Raw genomic sequence first — 21,426 nt, forward strand, 5'->3', positions numbered from 1 at the left:
TCTGGACGTGATTTACAGTAGATATATCTGTCAACACAGTCATACACATGATGTATAATCCTGTAATATGATTCTGGCCCGCGATGGCAAAAATATATTCTAATGTGGCCCTCCATGGAAAATAATTGCCCAGGCCTTCTCTAGAGTCTAGATGATCCTATCCGCCAATCAGGGCTGTGTATGTATATATATTTACATTTGTATCAACACAATCATTTTTATTTTTTAAAAGACAGAGATACAAACATTGACATTCATTGTACTGTTGAATGGGATGGCAAATTTAGAGGACAAAGCAAAGCTTAACTCACACATACAAAAGTCCTGTTAGGTGGTACATATTATATGAAGACAGCATATAGTCATTACAAGCAGTGTAGTTAAGCCAAATGTAAATATTGAGTGAAGTACAGCACAGAGTAGCAGCAAATCATCAACCCAGTTATGAAGCGGGATTAGACCATTTATCCTGTATAGGCTGCCATATTTTGTAAAACATTGGACTTCTATTGGAGGTATTGTATCAAATCTTTTCCATATGCATTACATTCCCTAAATCCTATAACCACATTTCAAAGGTAGGTACAGTCTCCAATTTCCAAAATTGCAATATGAGCCTTTTGGCTAATAGAGTACAAAGAGGGACAGCCTTCCCTTCCTGGTTATTCCCATCAACTGTACCAAACAGAGCGGTCAATGGGTCTGGGGCAATAATTCTATCAAAGGCTTTAGATAAATAATAAAAAATGAGAGCCCAGTAAGCATGTAACTTAGGACATGTCCAGAACATGTGGGTCAAAGTCCCCTCCTCCTGCTTGCACCTCTCACACAGTGGTGAGGTGTCTGGGAATATTTTATGCAGTTTAACCTTTGAGTAATGTAACCTGTGTATCACCTTAAACTGAACAAGGTTGTGTCTGGCATTCACTGAACGGCGGTTTATATTCCTGAGAGCTTCTACTGAGGCCTCATCTGAGATTTCTGAACCAAGTTCCGGCTCCCAAGCCATTTTAATAGTGTCTGTCGATACCTCTATGTGGGCACCTCTATGTGAGCATGTAGCACATCATACAGAGACTGCCCCTTTTGAATGGGGTTTGACAAGGATCAGGCTATCTAATGTAGGATTATTTGGTTTAATGCCATACTGTGGGATATGTGTCTTTAAGAAATTCCTGATTTGAAAAAATGTGTTGTTGGCAAGTTAAACTTACCCTGTAATTGTTGAAATTAAGCTAAATGACCAATGTATAAGTTACCGATTGTTGTGAGCCCCTTCTCCCTCCACGGTGAAAACACCATATCATTCAATGCATGGTGGAATGCATGATTCAGGCAAATTGGGCTGTCAATGTATACAGTGGGTATGTTAAGAAAATACCTAATCTGTTTCCAGATCGTAAGAGTGTGGCAAATGACTGGGTTAGGGTCATAAGGGGCTTTTTTCACATATGATGGGCTATTAACAAGTGCAGGCAGTGAGGAATGTTGACAGGAGGCCTGCTCAATCAAAAGCCACGAAAGCATATCATTCTGTCGGATCCCAGGTAAACTTTCCCTCCAGAAAGACAGAATATTCAGATTAGCAGCCCAATAATACCATTTAAAGTGAGGAAGGCCAAAACCCCGACTAACTTATACTTGCATAAATGCTTCTTTGAAATTCTGGCTGCCTTGTTAGCCCATAAGAATGGAATTACTATTGACTCCAGTTTCTTAAAATAGCTTTGTGGTATGAAATTGGGTAGACTTTGGAAGAGGTAAAGATACCTGGGTAGGACAACCATTTTAATAGCGTTTATACAACCAAGGAGATAGGCGGAGATTTCCAAAAATCTATGTTTTGTTTAAGCTGATTTTCATATCCCAATTAGTTTTCAATAGCTGATCAAGTTCTTGTCACTACGATGCCAAGGCTTGTGAACTTGCCCATCACTGTTCTATATGGGGTAGAGTGCACAAATTGCATATCCACAGGCCGTGATATCGGCATCAATTAGCTTTTTTGCTAGTTTATCTTGAAGCCCGAGAAGGAGCCACATGTATCTATCAAGTTAAGTAAGGGTAGAATATACATTTTAGGCTTGGATAAAAACAAAAGAACATCATCTGCATAGTGGTAAATATTGTGCTGCGTGTCTTTTATTTTAACCGGAGCTATATCGGCACTTACACGACTGAGAGTAGCAAGGGGTTCCATGGCTATAGCAAAGAGAGCAGGCGAAATAGAGCACCAGACTGAGTAGTTCAATGGCAAAAGGAGGCTCAGGGAAATGCATGATAAAAATATATTGGAGTTATTTTCATGAAATAAACACACACAGTGATTTATTAGACATACTGTGATGATTTCAAAATACAATTAAAAAGACTGCATGGGGGCTTTAACAAGAACTTCCTACAACAACAGCTGTTTAGTGGACTTGGTGCCCCATGTTATTATCAACATCACGGTTTTCCCGAAACCTAGCTATCTCCCTGTCTAGCTACATGTTGTGTATGAAAATGTCTGATGAATGCCTATTTTGAAATAATGCTGATACTGCTAAAGCACATTAATTACCAGTTCATTACAAACAATACACGTTGAAGAAAATATTACTTTCCTGTAGGCCTGTAAAAAAGAATAGCACTATTGCAAGCAGACATAAGAGAAAGCAGAGAAACGACCCCTGTCTCTGCGCTCATGCTTTTGCCCATCGCTCTGAGTGAGTAATCTATTGGCAACTGACAAACCAACAAGGAAGACACAGGGCAAAACTAATCTGTCTCTCTACTCTGACTGCTGACTGGAAACCTCTCAATAAGGAACTGTAGTATGCTATGGTCTCTCTTCTCAGACCAACACACAGATAGATACCTGTGTATCATGTTTTAATATGCCATTGTGCGAAGCATTACATTATCCTGTAAGACTTCTCACCCGAGTCATAGACTGTTTTCTCTGCCACCGCACGGCAAGCGGTAAGCACAAAAATGTCTAAAAACATATTTTCACTTGGTCATTATGGGTTATTGTGTGTAGATGGGTGAGAAATAGGCTTCTTAACAGCTTCTACCCCCAATCCATAAGACTCCTGAACAGCTAACCAAATGGCTACCCGGACTATTTGCATTGACCCCCCCCCCCCCCCCCCCCCCCCTATTTTTATTCTGCTGCTACACTCTGTTTATTATCTATGCGTAGTCACTTTACCTTGACTAACCTGTGCCCCTGAACATTGATTCTGTACCGGTACCCCCTATATATACAGTTGAAGTCAGAAGTTTACATACACTTAGTTTGGAGTCATTAAAACTAGTTTTTCAACCACTTCACACATTTTTTGTTAACTATAGTTTTGGCAAGTCAGTTAGGACATCTACTGTGTGCAGGACACAAGTCATTTTTCCAACAATTGTTTACAGACAGATTATTTAACATATAATTCATTATAATTCACTATATCACAATTCCAGCGGGTCAGAAGTTTACATACACTAAGTTGACTGTGCCTTTAAACAGCTTGGAAAATTCCAGAAAATGATGTTATGGCTTTAGAAGCTTCTGATAGGCTAATTGACATCATTTGAGTCAATTGGAGGTGTACCTGTGGATGTATTTCAAGGCCTACCTTCAAATTCAGTGCCTTTTTGCTTGACATCATGGGAAAATCAAAAGAAATCAGCCAAGACCCCAAAAAATAAATTGTAGACCTCCACAAGTCTGGTTCATCCTTGGGAGCAATTTCCAAATGCCTTAAGGTACCACGTTCATCTGTACAAACAATAGTACGCAACTATAAACACCATGGGACCACGCAGCTGTCATACTGCTCAGGAAGGAGACGCGTTCTGTCGCCTAGAGATGAACATACTTTGGTGCGAAAAGTGCAAATCAATCCCAGAACAACAGCAAAGGACCTTGTGAAGATGCTGGATGAAACAGGTACAAAGTAACTATATCCACACTAAAACAAGTCCTATATCGACATAACCTGAAAGGCAAGGAAGAAGCCACTGCTCCAAAACCGCCATAAAAAAGCCAGACTATGGTTTGCAACTGCACATGGGGACAAAGATCGTACTTTTTGGATAAATGTCCTCTGGTCTGATGAAACATAAATAGAACTCTTTGGCCATAATGACCATCGTTATGTTTGGAGGAAAACGGGGGAGTCTTGCAAGCTGAAGAACACCATCCCAACCATGAAGCACGGAGGTGGCAACATCATGTTGTTGGGGTGCTTTACTGCAGGAGGGACTGGTGCACTTCACAAAATAGATGGTATGTGGCTCAAAAATTATGTGGATATATTGAAGCAACATCTCAAGACAGTCAGGAAGTTAATGCTTGGTCGCAAATGGGTCTTCCAAATGGACAATGACCCCAAGTATACTTCCAAAGTTGTGGCAAAAGGGCTTAAGGACAACAAACTAACTGACCTAAGAGAGGGAATTTTTACTAGGATTTAATGTCAGGAATTGTGAAAAACTGAGTTGAAATATATTTGGCTAAGGTGTATGTAAACTTCCAACTTCAACTGTAGCCTCGTTACTGTTTTTGTCACGGCCATCCTCCTCTTCATTTGAAGAGGAGAGGCGAGATGGATCTGAGGACCAATACGCGGCGTGGTAAGTGTCCATGGTCAATCTTTAATAAAGAAAGTAGTGAACACTGAACACTATACAAAACCAGTAAACAAAATAACAATCATATCATATGGACTGTGGTGAAACAAGCCATCAACATAGACAATCACCCACCAACAAACAGTGCAACCCAGGCTACCTAAGTATGATTCTCAATCAGAGACAACTAATGACACATGCCTCTGATTGAGAACCATATTAGGCCGAAAACATAGAAATGCCCCAAAACATAGAAAAACAAACAGACTGCCCACCCAACTCACGCCCTGACCATACTAAATAAATACAAAACAACGGAAATAGAGGTCAGAACGTGACAGTTATTTTATTGTTACTCTTAAAAAATGTTTTTTTCTATTTTCTTATTTTTTTCATTTTTATTTGTTTATTGTTTCCTTCAATTTATTTAGTAAATACTTTCTTAACACTTTTTCTTTCTTAAAATTGCTTTGTTGGTTAAGGGCTTGTAAGTAAGCATTTCCACTGTAAGGTGGAAAAAATTTGATTTGAACATTTGATTTGAGGTAGTATAGTCATAGGGGGGGAAATTGATCACCTAATGATATAATGTTCAAGATCATCTCAACACCACACAACATGATCTTGTGATCATTTAAAAATCAGAGAAGTTGACTCATCAGAAGGTCCGGATTGTTCTGGCTCATGCAGTTATTCTCTTTCCAACAATAAGGTGTTCCTTGGTCCAAGTCTCCAGTGAGACTTGGTCTCTCTGATTAAGTAGATGTGAAATGTTTAAGACAGCTGTATATTGGGCCATTTCCACCCCATTTATACACAGATAATTGCTTCACCTCACTATTACTCAGAAGGAACCCTGCAGTTGCAAAAGAGCTGCAGGGTAGGCCCATTGTCACCTCACCCCTTTAGTCATGAGAATATATTTGAAAGAGAGAGAGAGAGAGAGCTCTTATAGCAGGACCTTCTATCCCCTTCAGTGATAAGGACTTATATGGGAGAGAGAGAGCTCTTATAGTCTTCAATAATATATTACTATATCATACAGTATAGCCTTTTGTCCCAAAAGGGACAATATGGGGTAGCTAAGTAGATTCTAGACTGACAACAGGTCATAAATACTGGAAAACAGATCTACTGAAGCTACTGCTGGACAATACTGCGCCAGAATATACTTGACAATATCGCTTGTCGATGTCTCAACTGTGTTGGACTGAAACTGGACTGTGTTTTGTACCAACTGAGTGTGATCTGAGGTCACATTTGTAGCTGATACTTACTCCAAATGTTTATCTTGGAACAATTGATTTTACTTATCTGTGGTTCAGATAAGCAACCTCCCCTTTGCAACAAGCTATACCTATTGATTCAACCGCAAGCTAGGTGCACCACAGACAAGTGATATGCATTTTTTTCTCATTGCTAAAAGGATAGGAAAAATGCAATTGTAGAAGATTGAATGGGCGATACTATAATACGCTGTATGTACATATATATTGAATACAACACACTCACAATACTAGGAATTTCTAAACTTGTTTTGGCAACCTTTGAGGCTTATACTCTTAACTCACTCTCTGCTCTTTTCCTGAGCTGTGCATAATGACAGGTTTTACTGTGTAGTGGCAGGAGTGAAAATCACATCTGCTCTGAGAGACGTTAAGGCTGTCTGACCGCCTGCTGACTGTATTTATTTGAATGTATTAGTGATCCCCATTAGCTGCTGCCTTGGAAGCAGCTAGTCTTCCTGGGGTCCAAACACATTAAGACAGTTATATATAATTTTAAATATTACATGACATTACATTTCATAACACTTTTCACAACACATTGTGTGTGCCCACAGGACAAAACTCTACTATCACATATCTACAATTCAAAATCCATTTGTATGTGTGTGTGTGACTTGCCATGTGTCTATGCCTGTGTGTGTGTGTCTCCATAAGGTGTATTTTTATCAGATTTATTTATCTGATTCTACTGGTTGAACCAGTTACCTGATGTGAAATAGAGTTTCATGTAGCCATGGCTTTATGTAGTATTGTGTGCCTCCCATAGTCTGTTCTGGACTTGGGGATTGTGAAGAGATCACTGGTGGCATGTCTTGTGGGGTATGCATGGGTGTCTGAGCTGTGTGCTAGTAGTTTAAACAGACACCTTGCTACATTCAGCATGTCAACACTTCTCACAATTTTTTGGGGTGATGAAGTCAATCTCTCCTCTTTGAGCCATGAGAGATTTACATGCATATTATTAATGTCAGCTCTTCTCAGTACATTTAAGGGCCAGCCGTGCTGCCCTGTTCTGAGCCAATTGTAATTTTCCTTTTAGGCTGCGTTTACACAGGCAGCCCAATTCTGATCTTTTTTTCAACATTGGTCTTTTGACCAATCAGATCAGCTCTGAAAAAATCTGATGTGATTTGTCAAAAGACCAATTAGTGGTAAAAACATCAGAATTGTTGTGTGTGTAAACGCACCTTAAAAGGTTCGTGATTAGATAGCTGCTTAACACCATACTTAACGAGGTGATTAAAACGGTGCAGACATACACTATATATACAAAAGTATGTGGACACCCTTTCAAATTAGTGGATGTAGCTATTTCAGCCACACAAGTTGCTGAGAGGTGTAGAAAATCAAGCACACAACCATGCAATCTCCATCTCCAGTAGGAGGCACTCTTTCCTCTTGTCTAAAAAAATATCCCAATGCCCCAGGGCAGTGTTTGGGAACACTGCCCTGTCTAGAGTGCCGTCTTTCGGATGGGACGTTAAACGGGTGTCCTGACTTTCTGAGGTCATTAAAGATCCCATGGCACTTATCGCAAGAGTAGGGGTGTTAAGCCCGGTGTCCTGGCTAAATTCCCAATCTGGCCCTCAAACCATCACGGTCACCTAATAATCCCCTGTTTACAATTGGCTCATTAATCCCCCTCCTCTCCCCTGTAACTATTCCCCAGGTTGTTGCTGCAAATGAGAACGTGTTCTCAGTCAACTTACCTGGTAAAATAACGGATAAATAAAATAAAATAGACAAAAAATTGGCATTAAAATGGCCTTACTGAATAGCTTAGTGACTTTCAATGTGGCACCGTCATAGGATGCCATCTCTCCAACAAGTCAGTTCGCAAAATTTCTGCCCTGCTAGAGCTGCTCCGGTCAGCTGTAAGTGCTGTTATTGTAAAGTGGAAACGTCTAGGAGCAACAACGGCTCAGTCGCGAAATGGTAGGCCACACAAGCTCACAGAATGGTACCACCAAGTCCTGAAGCGCGTAGCACATGAAAATCGTCTGTCTTCGGTTACAACACTCACTACCGAGTTCCAAACTGCCTCTGGAAGCAGCCATGGAAACCATGGCTCGAGGGCCACTTCGGGATTTTGAAATTCAACGGAGGGCCGCGTTTGTTGGGGGACAAATTGTTTGTTAAAAAAAAGCTTCCAGAGTGGCGCAGCATTGCCATGCTTGAGGCATCACTACAGACCCGGGTTCAATCCCAGGCTATGACACAGATTACCGTGATTGGGAGACCCATAAGGCGGCGCACAATTGGCTCAGGGTCGTCCGGGTTAGGAGAGGGTTTGGCAGGCCGAGATTTCCTTGTCCCATTGCGCTCTAGCAACTCCTGTGGCGGGCCGGGCGCATGTACGCTGACATGGTCGCCAGGTGTACAGTTTTTAATCCGACAAATTGGTGCGGCTGGCTCCCGGGTTAAGGGGGCATTGTGTCAAGAAGCAGTGCCGCTTGGCTGAGTCGTGTTTCGTAGGACACACGGCTCTCGACCTTCGCCTCTTCCGAGTCCGTACAGGAGTTGCAGCAATGGGACAAGACTGTAACTACCAATTGGGGAGAAGAAATGGGTAAAAACAAAAGTACTTTTATTTAAAATAAATAAATAAATAATGTATGTCTCGGCCGGATTGAAGTGCCCGGCGGGCCGTACTTTGACCTCCCCTTGTTCTAGACAATTCTGTGCTTCCAACTTTGTGGCAACAGTTTGGGGAAGCCCTTTCCTGTTTCAGCATGACAATGCCCCTGTGCACAAAGTGAGGTCCATACAGAAATGGTTTGTTGAGATCGGTGTGGAAGAACTTGACTGGCCTGCGCAGAGCACTGACCCCAACCCCATAGGACACCTTTGGGATGAATTGTAACGCAGACTGTGAGCCAGGCCAACATCTAGTGGAAAGCCTTCCATGAACAGTGGAGGCTGTTATAGCAACAAAGGGGGGACCGACTTCTTATGCATGTGATTTTGGAATGAGATGTTCGACGAGTTGGTGTCCACATACTTTTGGTCATGTGGTGTACTTTGCTTTAATTGAATCTGCTCTGGATGCTTTCCTCCAACATCACTTTCAGTCCTGGCCGAATATAGGACCTGCAGCAAATATGACTCATTACATTCTACCTCCACCTTTACATACTAGAAGCTATCTGTATACACAAGACCACCATGACACATTCTTAATGGGCTAACATTAAACACTATGACAGCATGAGAAGTACTGGATGACTGGTAAAAGGCTTATTTTCCCTGTGTCTCTTATGACTTTCTATTGAGCACTTGAAGCATCAGTGATCTCATGCAGTTGACTGTCTCCAGCGTGTTAAGAGTAGCCCTGTGCTGTACTGTGCTGTGTGTCTGTCTGCGGGGCTAGGCATGGAGCCAACTCATTGGGCTGTGTAAGGACAGCCAGCCAGGTTAGCAGGCCCACATTCAGAGCCAGGCAAGCGGCTAACACTCCTTAGTCTGAGACCCACACAAAGCCAGGTTGTCAGGTTAGCACACTCTGCTCTCCTTGAGTCTTTCACAGAGCACATTCAAAGCTAAGCTAGCGTTTAGCACATCTAGGAGACAGGCTATCATTATGTAGAACATCATTTAATGATTTGGACTTTGGGTTTGTTGATCATAATGTGCTCAATGTCTATTTGACCAAGAATTCAATAAATCTGATGCTGTTACTCGGAAAGTCATGAAACATTGAAGAATGTTTCATTTAAGGTAATTTATTAAGATTGTAGAAAAAAAAAATGGATTTGTGATTTTTCCCATTTCTAGGAATTACTTTTAATTATTGGATGGTAAACAGGAAATCATTTTTTATTGTCCTGAGACCGAGCAATTCATTTTTGTCCACTCTTATGGACATTGGTTTTTGGTCTGTATCTTTGAGGCCATTCATGCCACTGTGGTAATTAATTCCTGGTGTGCCTTTGAGAGGCCATTCTGGGCTTTTCAATGATATCACATGTGAGGCTGTGACCTGGATAACTTTCTCTTCCTGGTTTTTCAGAATTGCTGCCAAACACAATTAGCACATTTTATGGTATAAGAAAGGTTAGTGCGTGTAATTGTGTAATTATATTTTTTTGTGAGTTTGATATTCAAATTGTTTATAGTAAGTAAATATCTCAAGAATAGTTTGGTGAGTTGTCAGATCAGTGTAATGTTTTTTTCACATTAAATAAATAAGAGCTTTTTATGTCCTCTGTAGTGGACATCAGGATGCGCCAACTATGGTTTTTACCTACTGAACCCATTTATTGTAATGTTAAGTGTTTCATATTTATTATCAACCAATTTCTTATGTCCACTACATAAAATAAACAATGTGTTCACATTTTATTTTATTTGTAAAAAAAAAAATCCAACCCAAACACTAATCGGATGTGAAACAAATAAAAATAGCTTTTTTTTGCTGGGTGTTAGGAGGATATGACAACTAACAGCCATGATGAATGTGATTTATGGCAACGCGAAACAGGGTTTCAATGTAGCAGTGAGGACATCTGCTGGTGAAAAGAATACGACAGACAACTTTTGCTTTGACTGAAAGACTACTGCAGTATGCCGAACTACACTACAGTGTGCTCAAAGAAGTCAAATCAAAACACACATTTCATAGAACTTCCCATGTCACGCCGTGTGGTCTCTAACTGTGGAGAGGATAGCTGTGTGGAAGATAGGCTCGGTTTTAACAGTGTGTTGTCGACTGACTAGGGATGCCCAGGGCTGACTTTTTAATAGGCCTCATAAAAGGAAGACAGACCCATGATGTCATGAGAAAATCCATGGAAAGGTCGTTAAAAAGCAGACATTTCCTTTGTCTGCTCTGCATCATTATGCCCATATTGCTACAGAAGAGTGAAGAGCCCCCTATTAGCTAGAAAAGTAGACTCCATCCAACTGTGTGCAGCACTTAAAGTTGATTCTGTTGTGTTCTTGTTCTCTATGCAATTTGTTTGGAGCCCACTGAAAAATGCCCTACAGTATGGCAGGTCAGCGCTATAGGTCTTTGGCGGCATCAATCAAACTGGCCTAGACACAGTGTTCTCAGTGGTGGACATAGGTGGCCTTTAAAGTTCACTGTATGTCTCAGTTCATCATTGTGAAGTCAACTTACGCTTGCTAGATTGAAGTTTTCCAGATGCATCATCCAACATCTCCAAGTTCTAACATGCTCCAGACGTTTATCCATGTTGAAAAGATAAACGTGTCTTGCGGTCGGGGAGACAGGCAGGTAAGAGGCTAAGGATGAGAAGAGGAAAAATATGTCATTTCAAATCAAATTGATGGTAGAGGTGGTTAGAATAAATATAATGTTGGCAAAATAAATCAAATCAAATTGTTTTGGGCTTGTACACATATTTAGCAGGTGTTATCACAGGTGGAGTGAAATGCTTGTGTTTCTAGCTCCAACAGTGCAGTAATACCTAACAGTACAAAACAATAAACACAAAAACAATACAAAGAAAGAACTTAAGAAATAAGCTAAAGTACTTATAAAAACAAACTATGAGCCACATTTGACAGGTTCCGATATCAAAATCGAATCTAAAATAATCAATACTGATTGATTAATTTTATTCTGGGTAAAACAATTTGTACAGTTTAAAGGTAGAGTCAGCGAAATGACGTTGCATGAGCAGCACCACAGATATTGTGATGAGTAAGATGCAAGACTTCGCTCTCACACAGTCACACATAGTATCTGCGCATGTGCATGGGTTCGTTTCACACTCTTACAATGTGGTAGCCACGGAACCAGAACAATGGAGAGTTTAGCCACGAGCTCCAACACTCTTAGTTGTTGCTGAAATTGACCCTCTATGCTGTTTACTTTTGCATTCACATCAGGGGTACTCAACTACCACACACATTTCCTAGGTGACAAATGTCCGGAGGGATACTGTCATTTATCAGTGTAGTACATAGAGTTAGATAGAGGACTCATCTTTGTATCTGTGCCATTATAGCGTTTTTGACAGCATGGGCAGTAGTCCATTTTCTTCTTCACAATTAGATAATCCCTCCAGATGACCTGGTTGGACATGACATGAGAGATCAGCCAATGAAGTTGGAAGTCCCACCCAGTTGACTACACAGGAGGCTGCTGAGGGGAGAACATCTCATAATAATGGCTGGAACTGAGCAAATGGAATGGCATCAAACATCTGGAAATCTTGTGTTTTATGTATTTGTTACCATTCCAGTAATTCCGCTACAGTCATTACTACGATTCCTTTCTCCCCAATTAAGGTGCCATCAACCTCCTGTGGTTAACTACAATAAATTGGTGGACGCACTCAAGGGCGGACGAACTCTATCATTCTTTATGGCGTAGTAACAAACCCCCACCACGCAAGCAATGTTTCCTCTACTTTTTTTCAACACTGACAAAATTTCAGGTCTGCTGAGTGCAAACTTGAACATTATGAAAATTCTGTGCAACTATGAGGATTTACTGTGAACACTGAGGCTGTACCCGCTTTAAGTTACAGTTTTAACAGTGGCCGAGTAGGCTGCTGTGGCTATTTGATCATAATGTAGGCCTACCAGAGTGACCTACCATGAAAAACAATGGAGCAAATGCATTCCATAACATTTTAACATGGGAATAGCTGTCCGTATTGATCCCATTATTGGTACTGATCCTGATCCGGACCGCCTGCTGGGTATGTATGATCTACTTCATATCACTGACGTTACCTTTAAAAAGGTATTTAAAAGTACAAGAAACCCAGAGGATGACACATAAAAGCGTAAAAACACTGATTTCCAGGTGATTCTTTATTCTACATGTCAGAGAGGCATGTTTGTTCTATATAGCATATTTCTATCTGAACATAACTTGTGTCCTGCTGAGCACACCCCTAGTGCCACTCTCGGGCTAAACCACAATGAGCAGGGGTGCACTTGACCAAATAACTGGTAACTTATTTTATCCAACAATGAGGCTATATAATGTCTAAACCAGACATAGCACAATTGTCACAGGCCTTTCTCAAACAAACTGTTATATATCTCAAGAAACTAATAAGAAATATGGTATGAAAGTGACTTGTCGTTTTCCAGGAAGTTGCCTTGTAGTTTTTACCCACAAGCACTGATATAATTGTAAATATCTAAAATGACCATGTTTTCACAAATTTGATGAAATAATTGTCACGCCCAAAATTAGGGCAGAGACGGAAGAGGAAGCGGAAAAATCCCTCTCCCTCATTTTTTTCTGGTTCATATACAGTCAATGAACTAAGCAGACCAGACCTACAGTAGCTGCTATCGCATTGGTGTCTATAGGAGAGCAGAACGGAACACCCTATGAATGTCCCGCCTGGTTCAAGTCCTTTACAGTTTTTGAATGGGCTTCAAGCTTATATCATTAAATTCATGAAAATGGGGTCATTTAAGATATATCTAAAATTATATTTGTATTTGTGGATTAATTATCTTTACCCAATGCCTTCTATGTAGGTTTTCGATTACGAAAAATACAATAACACAATCAAAACTAAATGAATCAACAAATAACATTTGACATATTTCTTGAATGACCACATTTTCATGAATTTGAAGCCTAAAAGCAGAATGGGACTTGAACCAGGAAGTAGCGTACTGTGACAATTTTTGTTCAATGGTAAACGGCCTGAGTGGGACATCTTCATTTTTCCATCATCTTTGAGTTGGGGACAGGACAAAATGGCAGAACCCGTGGGGAAAAGTAGTGTGGGTGTCTCATTTATCCGATGGTGTACAAGCACACGTGCGCTGGCGCGTCTCGTATCGAGGGCCAAGCCCAGGCCACTGATACTTTTCAGCTTGTATTTACATAACAGTGGCTAACCGTGAACATGGGTTAACACCTTCTTCTTCTATGGTATATTGGCGATCGCGCAATTTAATGTGCATTTAATGCGCACCTACTGTGCGGGATGGAAACAAAATTGCCAAAAACAGTAACAAACTACCATAAAACTACCAAACTACAAAAAGAAAAAATTCAACAACTTTTCTGTGAAAAAAATAAAACTAATCTGATCCCTACACAGGCTCAAGAGAAACCTGGAAGGGTGGGTCTTCCAGCACCAGTACCCTTTGCAGGTCTTTAGATGTAAAATCCTTAAATCCCCAAAACCTTTCTCCCGCAGTCACACTAAGCTCCAGTTTCTTAGCCTTCGTTGAGACTTGTGCCGTACGGTTTATACCTGTGGCAATGAACGCCACAAAATCCACCAAGGTATCTTTTGACTGGCAGCAAACATTTACTACAGGCTGTGGTGCATTGACTACCATATCTTCACTAGCATCATTTGTTTTCTCAATTATTTTAATAGCCGCCGCATAGGAGATTCAACCTGAACATCCGATGTCACACCAAGATGACTCCTTTGACGGGTGCTCTACTAAGACAAAACTTCTGTTGTCCGGATTCTTTTGAGGCTCACTGCAATCTTGCTCTGTTCTTCAGAAATACAATGAATCTAAAGAAGACCTCTCCTGGTCACTCTGACAGACTTTTCCCAGCGCATACTTTAAATTATTTTGTATTTTTTTAAATTTAACCTTTACATGTATTTAACTAGGCAAGTCAGTTAAGAACAAATTCTTATTTACAATGATGGCCTACCCCGGCCAAACCCGGATGACACTGGGCCAATTGTGCGCCGCCCTATGGGACTTCCAATCACAGCCGGATGTGATACAGCATGGATTCAAACCAGGGACTATAGTGACGCGTCTTGCACTGAGATGCAGTGCCTTAGACCTTACTTCACCATTTGACACCTCAAACGGGTCTCCCACATATGCATCCTTACTCAACAAATGCATCCCAACAAGAAGTGATTCATTATCATTCAAACACGTATCCTCCACTCCAATTTTGGATAAATGAAGGAAATAACTATAGTCAACTTACACTGATAACTGGTATTTCATAGCCACACTCACACGTGTTTAAAATCAGTAGCTAAATTGGGGATCTCCATAATTTACCAAAGAGCAAGGGAGAGCAGAGTTTGCATTTGGCCCCGAGTGTTATGTGCGCACATGCACTCCAGTCGCCATCTTTGATTGCTGTGTGCTGTGAAACTGAATTGTCCCCAATTCAACCGTGTACAAGTGAGTCTTAGTACAGATTGCAGACACTACACTGATGCAATGGCATCGCAAGAGGAGGATGAAGTAGCTTTGAATTTAATCCCAGATTAAGATTGAATGAATCAGTGTTCTCTGGAGGTTCATTGATGAAACCTAAAATCAATGTTTCCCTACCATCACTGGTTCCTTTCTCTGCCAGCTACCATGCACTAGGCTTATTATACACCGAGTGTACAAAACATTAAGAACACCTTCCTAAAGTTGAGTTGCACCCCTCCAGTACACAACTGAGCAAGAGGACAAGTACATTAGTGTCTAGTTTGAGAAACCAACACCTCACAAGTCCTCAATTGGCAGCTTAATGAAATAGTACCCGCAAAACACCAGTCTCAACGTCAACATTGGAGAGGCGACTCCGGGATGCTGGTCTAATCGCCTCATCTCTCGCAACTATTTCATTTTGTATTGCAGGATTAGTATTGTGTTGCAATAGGTTGTACATACAAAACAGCCTCTAGCTCTTTTTTTTCTTACTCTGCACAAGTGTCTTGTAAAACACGATGTTTGATAACGTCTTATGTTACAGAGTCACCTTCTGTGGTGTTAACTTATTCAATCAGATGGGTTCAGTTCTCTGAGCCCCCTTGTTCATGTGGATGTTGATGAGTTCCTTGATGGTCTTTGTCATTCTGGAAACACAATTCCAGCGTACCATCTGTCAGCAACATACTGCAGGTTAATGTGTATGGAAATGTAGTCAGGGAATTCCTCTCTCGTCTCTGTCTCTCTCAGGAGTGAGTGGGGTTTGTAATTGAAAGATGAACCAAGAAAGCATGTAGAGGGAGACACAGAACATTGGACAAAGTTGTAATATACTGTAGTGTTTGATGTATTGTGTTGTAATTGTGCAATAAAATAATTGAGTATCTGTACTTAGATTTGTGTCGCAGCAGACATCCTCATCCTTCACAATGTTTACTCTTGGTGGGGCTGACTCGTCTTCAGAATTGTATAATTTTATTTGACCATATAAGTTGACTGAGAACACATTCCCATTTACAGCAACGACCTGGGGAATCGTTACAGGAGAGAGGAGGGGGATGAATGAGCCAATTGGAAACTGTTGATGGTTAGGTGACCATGATGGTACGATGGACAGAAATGTACCCAGGACATTGGGATTAACACGCTTACTCATACGATAAGTGCCATGGGATCTTTAGTGACAACAGAGAGTCAGGACACCCGTTTTAACGGCCCATCCAAAAGACGGCACGCTACACAGGGCAATATCTCCAATCACTGCCCTGGGGCGTTGATATTTTTTTTAGAGCAGCGGAAAGAGTGCTTCCTACTAGCCGTCCAACACCACTTCCAGCAGTATCTAGTCTCTCATCCAGGAACCGACCAGTACCTACCCTTATCCTGTTGTGAATAAAGAAAAGACAGGTTGTAGTATTGGGTGTAGTGATGGGAGGCTGACCATATGATACATAGAATGGCTGTGAAAGGCTCTGGCTCATCCTGCTGGCATGACAGCGGTAGCCCTTGGCTCCACAGCAGAGCGAGGTGAAGAAACTGCTGTGGTCCTCTGTCTACATCACTGCTGCCCTGTTTCCTGTGCCTCTGTCTGTGGAGGGCTGCTGCTGCTGCCTTGCTCATATTATCATCTATATTTATCTCTCTTACTTAATCAAACACAGGGCCTGGTGGAGAGCTTCCTGAGTAGGATGAAGATGTACCCTGGCTTTCCTTTAGCTACATTGTACTGTACTCAATGTAGTTCACTGGCCCCATACAGTGCTTGTCTTACAGTGATTTACAGTGTGCATTACCACAGTGGCTGACTCAGTAAATTTCACTATAGGGTTCCATGGCTACAGCCCTGAATAAAATCAAGTTTATTGGTCGCGTACAAATTTGCAGGTGTTATAGCAGCTGCAGTGAAATGCTTGTGTTACTAGCTCCAACAGTGCACTTGAGTGTCTTGTGTTACTAGCTCCAACAGTGCAGTAGAATGTCTTGTGTTACTAGCTCCAACAGCGCAGTAGAATGTCTTGTGTTACTAGCTCCAACAGTACAGAAGAGTGTCTTGTGTTACTAGCTCCAACAGCGCAGTAGAATGTCTTGTGTTACTAGCTCCAACAGTACAGTAGAATGTCTTGTGTTACTAACTCCAACAGTACAGTAGAATGTCTTGTTACTAGCTCCAACAGCGCAGTAGAATGTCTTGTGTTACTAGCTCCAACAGTACAGTAGATTGTGTTGTTACTAGCTCCAACAGTACAGTAGAATGTCTTGTGTTACTAGCTCCAACAGTACAGTAGAATGTCTTGTGTTACTAGCCTCAACAGTACAGTATAATGTCTTGTTACTAGCTCCAACAGTACAGTTGAATGTCTTGTGTTACTAGCCTCAACAGTACAGTAGAATGTGTTGTGTTACTAGCTCCAACAGTACAGTAGAATGTCTTGTGTTACTAGCTCCAACAGTACAGTAGAATGTCTTGTGTTACTAGCCTCAACAGTACAGTTGAATGTCTTGTGTTACTAGCCTCAACAGTACAGTAGAATGTCTTGTGTTACTAGCTCCAACAGTACAGTAGAATGTCTTGTGTTACTAGCTCCAGCAGTACAGTACAATGTGTTGTGTTACTAGCTCCAACAGTACAGTAGAATGTCTTGTGTTACTAGCCTCAACAGTACAGTAGAATGTCTTGTGTTACTAGCTCCAACAGTACAGTAGAATGTCTTGTGTTACTAGCTCCAACAGTACAGTAGAATGTCTTGTTACTAGCTCCAACAGTACAGTAGAATGTCTTGTGTTACTAGCTCCAATAGTACAGTACAATGTGTTGTGTTACTAGCTCCAACAGTACAGTAGAATGTACTGTGTTACTAGCTCCAACAGTGCAGTAGAATGTCTCACAAATACTCAATAATCAAAACAAGAAATCAAGAAATGACTGAACAAGTCCAAGTAACTATCCAGAGTAGATTGTATTAGTTAGCATGTGTCAGAAAGAACCCAGAATATAAATATGTGGGGTGTATAGACAGTATATCATTACGAAATAAAATGGTATGTACTGTAGTACAGTGCCTTGTAAAAGTAATCATCCCCCTTGGCGTTTTTCCAATTTTGTAGAATTACAACCTGTCATTTTAATGGATTTTATTTGGATTTCATGTAAAGGACATACACAAAATAGTCCAAATTGGTGAAGTGAAAGGAAAAAAATAACGGAAAAGTGGTGCATGCATATGTATTCACCCCTTTCCTATGAAGCCCCTAAATAAGATCTAGTGCAACCAATTACCTTTAGAAGTCACACAATTAGTTAAATAAAGTCCACCTGTGTGCAATCTAAGTGTCACATGATCTGTCACATGATCTCAGTATATGTTCTGAAAGGCCCCAGAGTCTGCAACACCACAAAGCAAGGGGCACCGCCATGCAAGCGGCACCATGAAGACCAAGGAGCTCTCCAAACAGGTCGGGGACAAAGTTGTGGAAAAGTACAGATCTGGGTTGGGTTATAAAGAATATCAGAAACTTTGAACATCCCATGGAGCACCATTAAATCCATTATTAAAAAATGGAAAGAATATGGCACCACAACAAACCTGCCAAGAGAACGCCGGCCACCAAAACTCACAGACCAGGCAATGAGGGCATTAATCAGAGAGGCAACAAAGAGACCAAAGATAACCCTGAAGGAGCTGCAAAGCTCCACAGCGGAGATTGGCGTATCTGTCCATAGGACCACTTTATGCAATACACTCCACGGAGCTGGACTTTACAGAATAGTGGACAGACAAAAGCCATTGCTTAAAAAACTAAATAAGCAAACACGTTTGGTGTTCGCCAAAAGGCATGTGGGAGACTCCTCAAACATATGGAAGAAGGCACTCTGATTCGATTAGACTAAAATGTAGCTTTTTGGCCATCAAGGAACACACTATGTCTTGCGCAAACCCAACACCTCTCATCACCCTGAGAACAAGTCCCCACAGTGAAGCATGGTGGTGGCAACATCATGCTATGGGGATGTTTTCATTGGCAGGGACTGGGAAACTGGTCAGAATAGAAGGAATGATGGATGGTGCTAAATACAGGGAAATTCTTGAGGGAAACCTGTTTCAGTCTTCCAGAGATTTGAGACTGGGATGGAGGTTCACCTTCCAGCAGGACAATGACCCTAAGCATACTGCTAAAGCAACACTCGAGTGGTTTAAGGGGAAACATTTAAATGTCTTGGAATGGCCTAGTCAAAGCCCAGACCTCAATCCAATTGAGAATCTGTGTTATGACTTAAAGATTGCTGTACACAATCGGAACCCATCCAACTTGAAGGAGCTGGAGCAGTTTGCCTTGAAGAATTGGCAAACATCCCAGTAGCTAGATGTGTCAAGCTTATAGAGACATACCCCAAGAGACTTGCAGCTGTCATTGCTGCAAAAGGTGTCTCTACAGAGTGTTGACTTTGAGGGGGTGAATAGTTATTCATGCTCAAGTTTTCAGTTGTTTTTTTGTCTTATTTCTTGTTTGTTTCACAATAAAAAATATTTTGCTTCTTTTAAGTGGTAGGCATGTTGTGTAAATCAAATGATACAAACCCCCCAAAAATACATGTTAATTCCAGGTTTTAAGGCAACAAAATAGGAAAAATGCCCAGGGGGGTGAATACTTTCGCAAGCCACTGTTGGTATATTTGGATGAGCTATCTCGAGAATAAAGTATATACATATGCACATACAAGCAACAGTATATAAACAGAATATGAAGTGACCAGCATTCAATGACTCTATATACATGGGGCATTAGTATCAAGGTGCAGGGCAGAGTCCTGGGCAGGTAGCCAACTACTGTAGGGATAGCTGTTCAACAGTCTGATGGCCTGGAGATGGCCTTGACAAAGTGTATACTGGGTTGGCTTTGTTTTGGCAAAGTTTTCTATCACTGTAGTCAGCCCAATTTGTATCATCTGTCCCCTTATAGAGGATTCACTATAGCTACCCATTTCCACCTCAGCAGAAAATAGATGTTTGTAGTAGCTGCTGCCCTAATACTGTAGAAATGGTTTTAATGTCCATCAATTACACTGCAATGACAAAAACCTGCTGTGTGTGAAAGCTGCCAGGCGCTGTGCTCTTCTCTTGCAGTCAGTCTACAAAGCCTGGTTATGCTCAGAATACTTCAACGCCACCCAGAGCCAGTGTCAACACAGGATTCCCTGCAAGCAATATTGTCTGGAGGTCCAGACCATGTGCCCCTTTGTGTTACCAGACAATGACGACTTGGTCTACGGAGGACTATCCAGTTTCATCTGTACAGGTACAGTATGATTGGTGCCTTGAGTGACATTTAGTCGTTATTGTTGTTACCATTTTTCTCTCAAGCTCATGTATTTGCACAGAAACTGTGGGTCGATTCCACACCAGGAAGGCCTGAAAATGTTTTGGATATCTCAGATTGTTTTATAACTAGCTCCTTGTTCTATCTGTGCCTGTAGTTGACAGTAGCTGCCATTACCTCAACAATGGAAAATCTGTTTTCCGGATCCTTTTGAGGCTCACTGCAATCTTCCTCTGTTCTTCAGAAATGCAATGAATCAAAATAAGACCACTCCTGGTCACTCTGACAGAGTCCACTTTTCCCAGTGCATACTAACCATTTTCGACACCTCAAACAGGTCTCCCACATATGCATCCTTATTCAACAAACGCATCCCAACAAGAAGCGATTCATACACATATCCTCCACTACAATTTTAGAAAATGTACATTTTGTTCCAGGTTTCAATTCTACTGTTGTCCATTCTGAACATTCGTCTACACAAACTGTGCTTGATTCGAACTCATCATCCACTTCCGCCATCTTTCCCAAGCACACCCTACTATAGGCCTTTCTCTCGCATGAGGGGGGAGTCAAATTACGGAGGACTTTCTGGGACTACTCAAGAAAAATATTCACTAGTACCTGCAACCTGGTTCAGGTTATCAGTCAACCTACCAGGGTAGTTACAAACAGCACAGGAATGAAATCATTAACATGTACTGATCACATCTTTACTCATGCTTGAAAGTGGTATCCAGATGCAGTGACCACAATATAATAGCCATATCTAGGAAAACCAAAGTTCCAAAGCCTGGGCCTAATATAGTGTATAAGAGGTCATACAATACGTTTTGTAGTGATTCCTATGTTGTTCATGTAAAGAATATCTGTTGGTCTGTGGTGCAAACAGACGTTGCACTTGACACATTTATGAAATTGCTCATCCCAGTATGCTCCCATTAAGAAAAAACTGTTCAATTCCCGTGGATTGATGAGGAATTGAAAAAATGGTATGGTTGAGAGGGATGAGGCAAACAAATGCCTAATAAATCTGGCTGCAAATTGAGAAATCATGTGACTAAACTGAATA

General features: G+C 41.2%; 1 protein-coding gene across 2 annotated transcripts in view; it reads left to right on the forward strand.

The window, feature by feature from the left end:
* LOC110533845 (transmembrane protein FAM155B-like) overlaps positions 1-21,426 on the forward strand; it is a 59,575-nt gene that overhangs the window by 28,929 nt on the left and 9,220 nt on the right. For both annotated transcript variants that reach the window (XM_021618385.2, XM_021618386.2), the window contains exon 2: positions 20,162-20,333. In XM_021618385.2, the coding sequence (XP_021474060.1) occupies positions 20,162-20,333 (172 nt within the window). The remainder of the gene's footprint in view (positions 1-20,161; positions 20,334-21,426) is intronic.

This window comes from Oncorhynchus mykiss, chromosome 10, assembly GCF_013265735.2.
Source record: "Oncorhynchus mykiss isolate Arlee chromosome 10, USDA_OmykA_1.1, whole genome shotgun sequence".
Taxonomy (NCBI): Eukaryota; Metazoa; Chordata; class Actinopteri; order Salmoniformes; family Salmonidae; genus Oncorhynchus; species Oncorhynchus mykiss.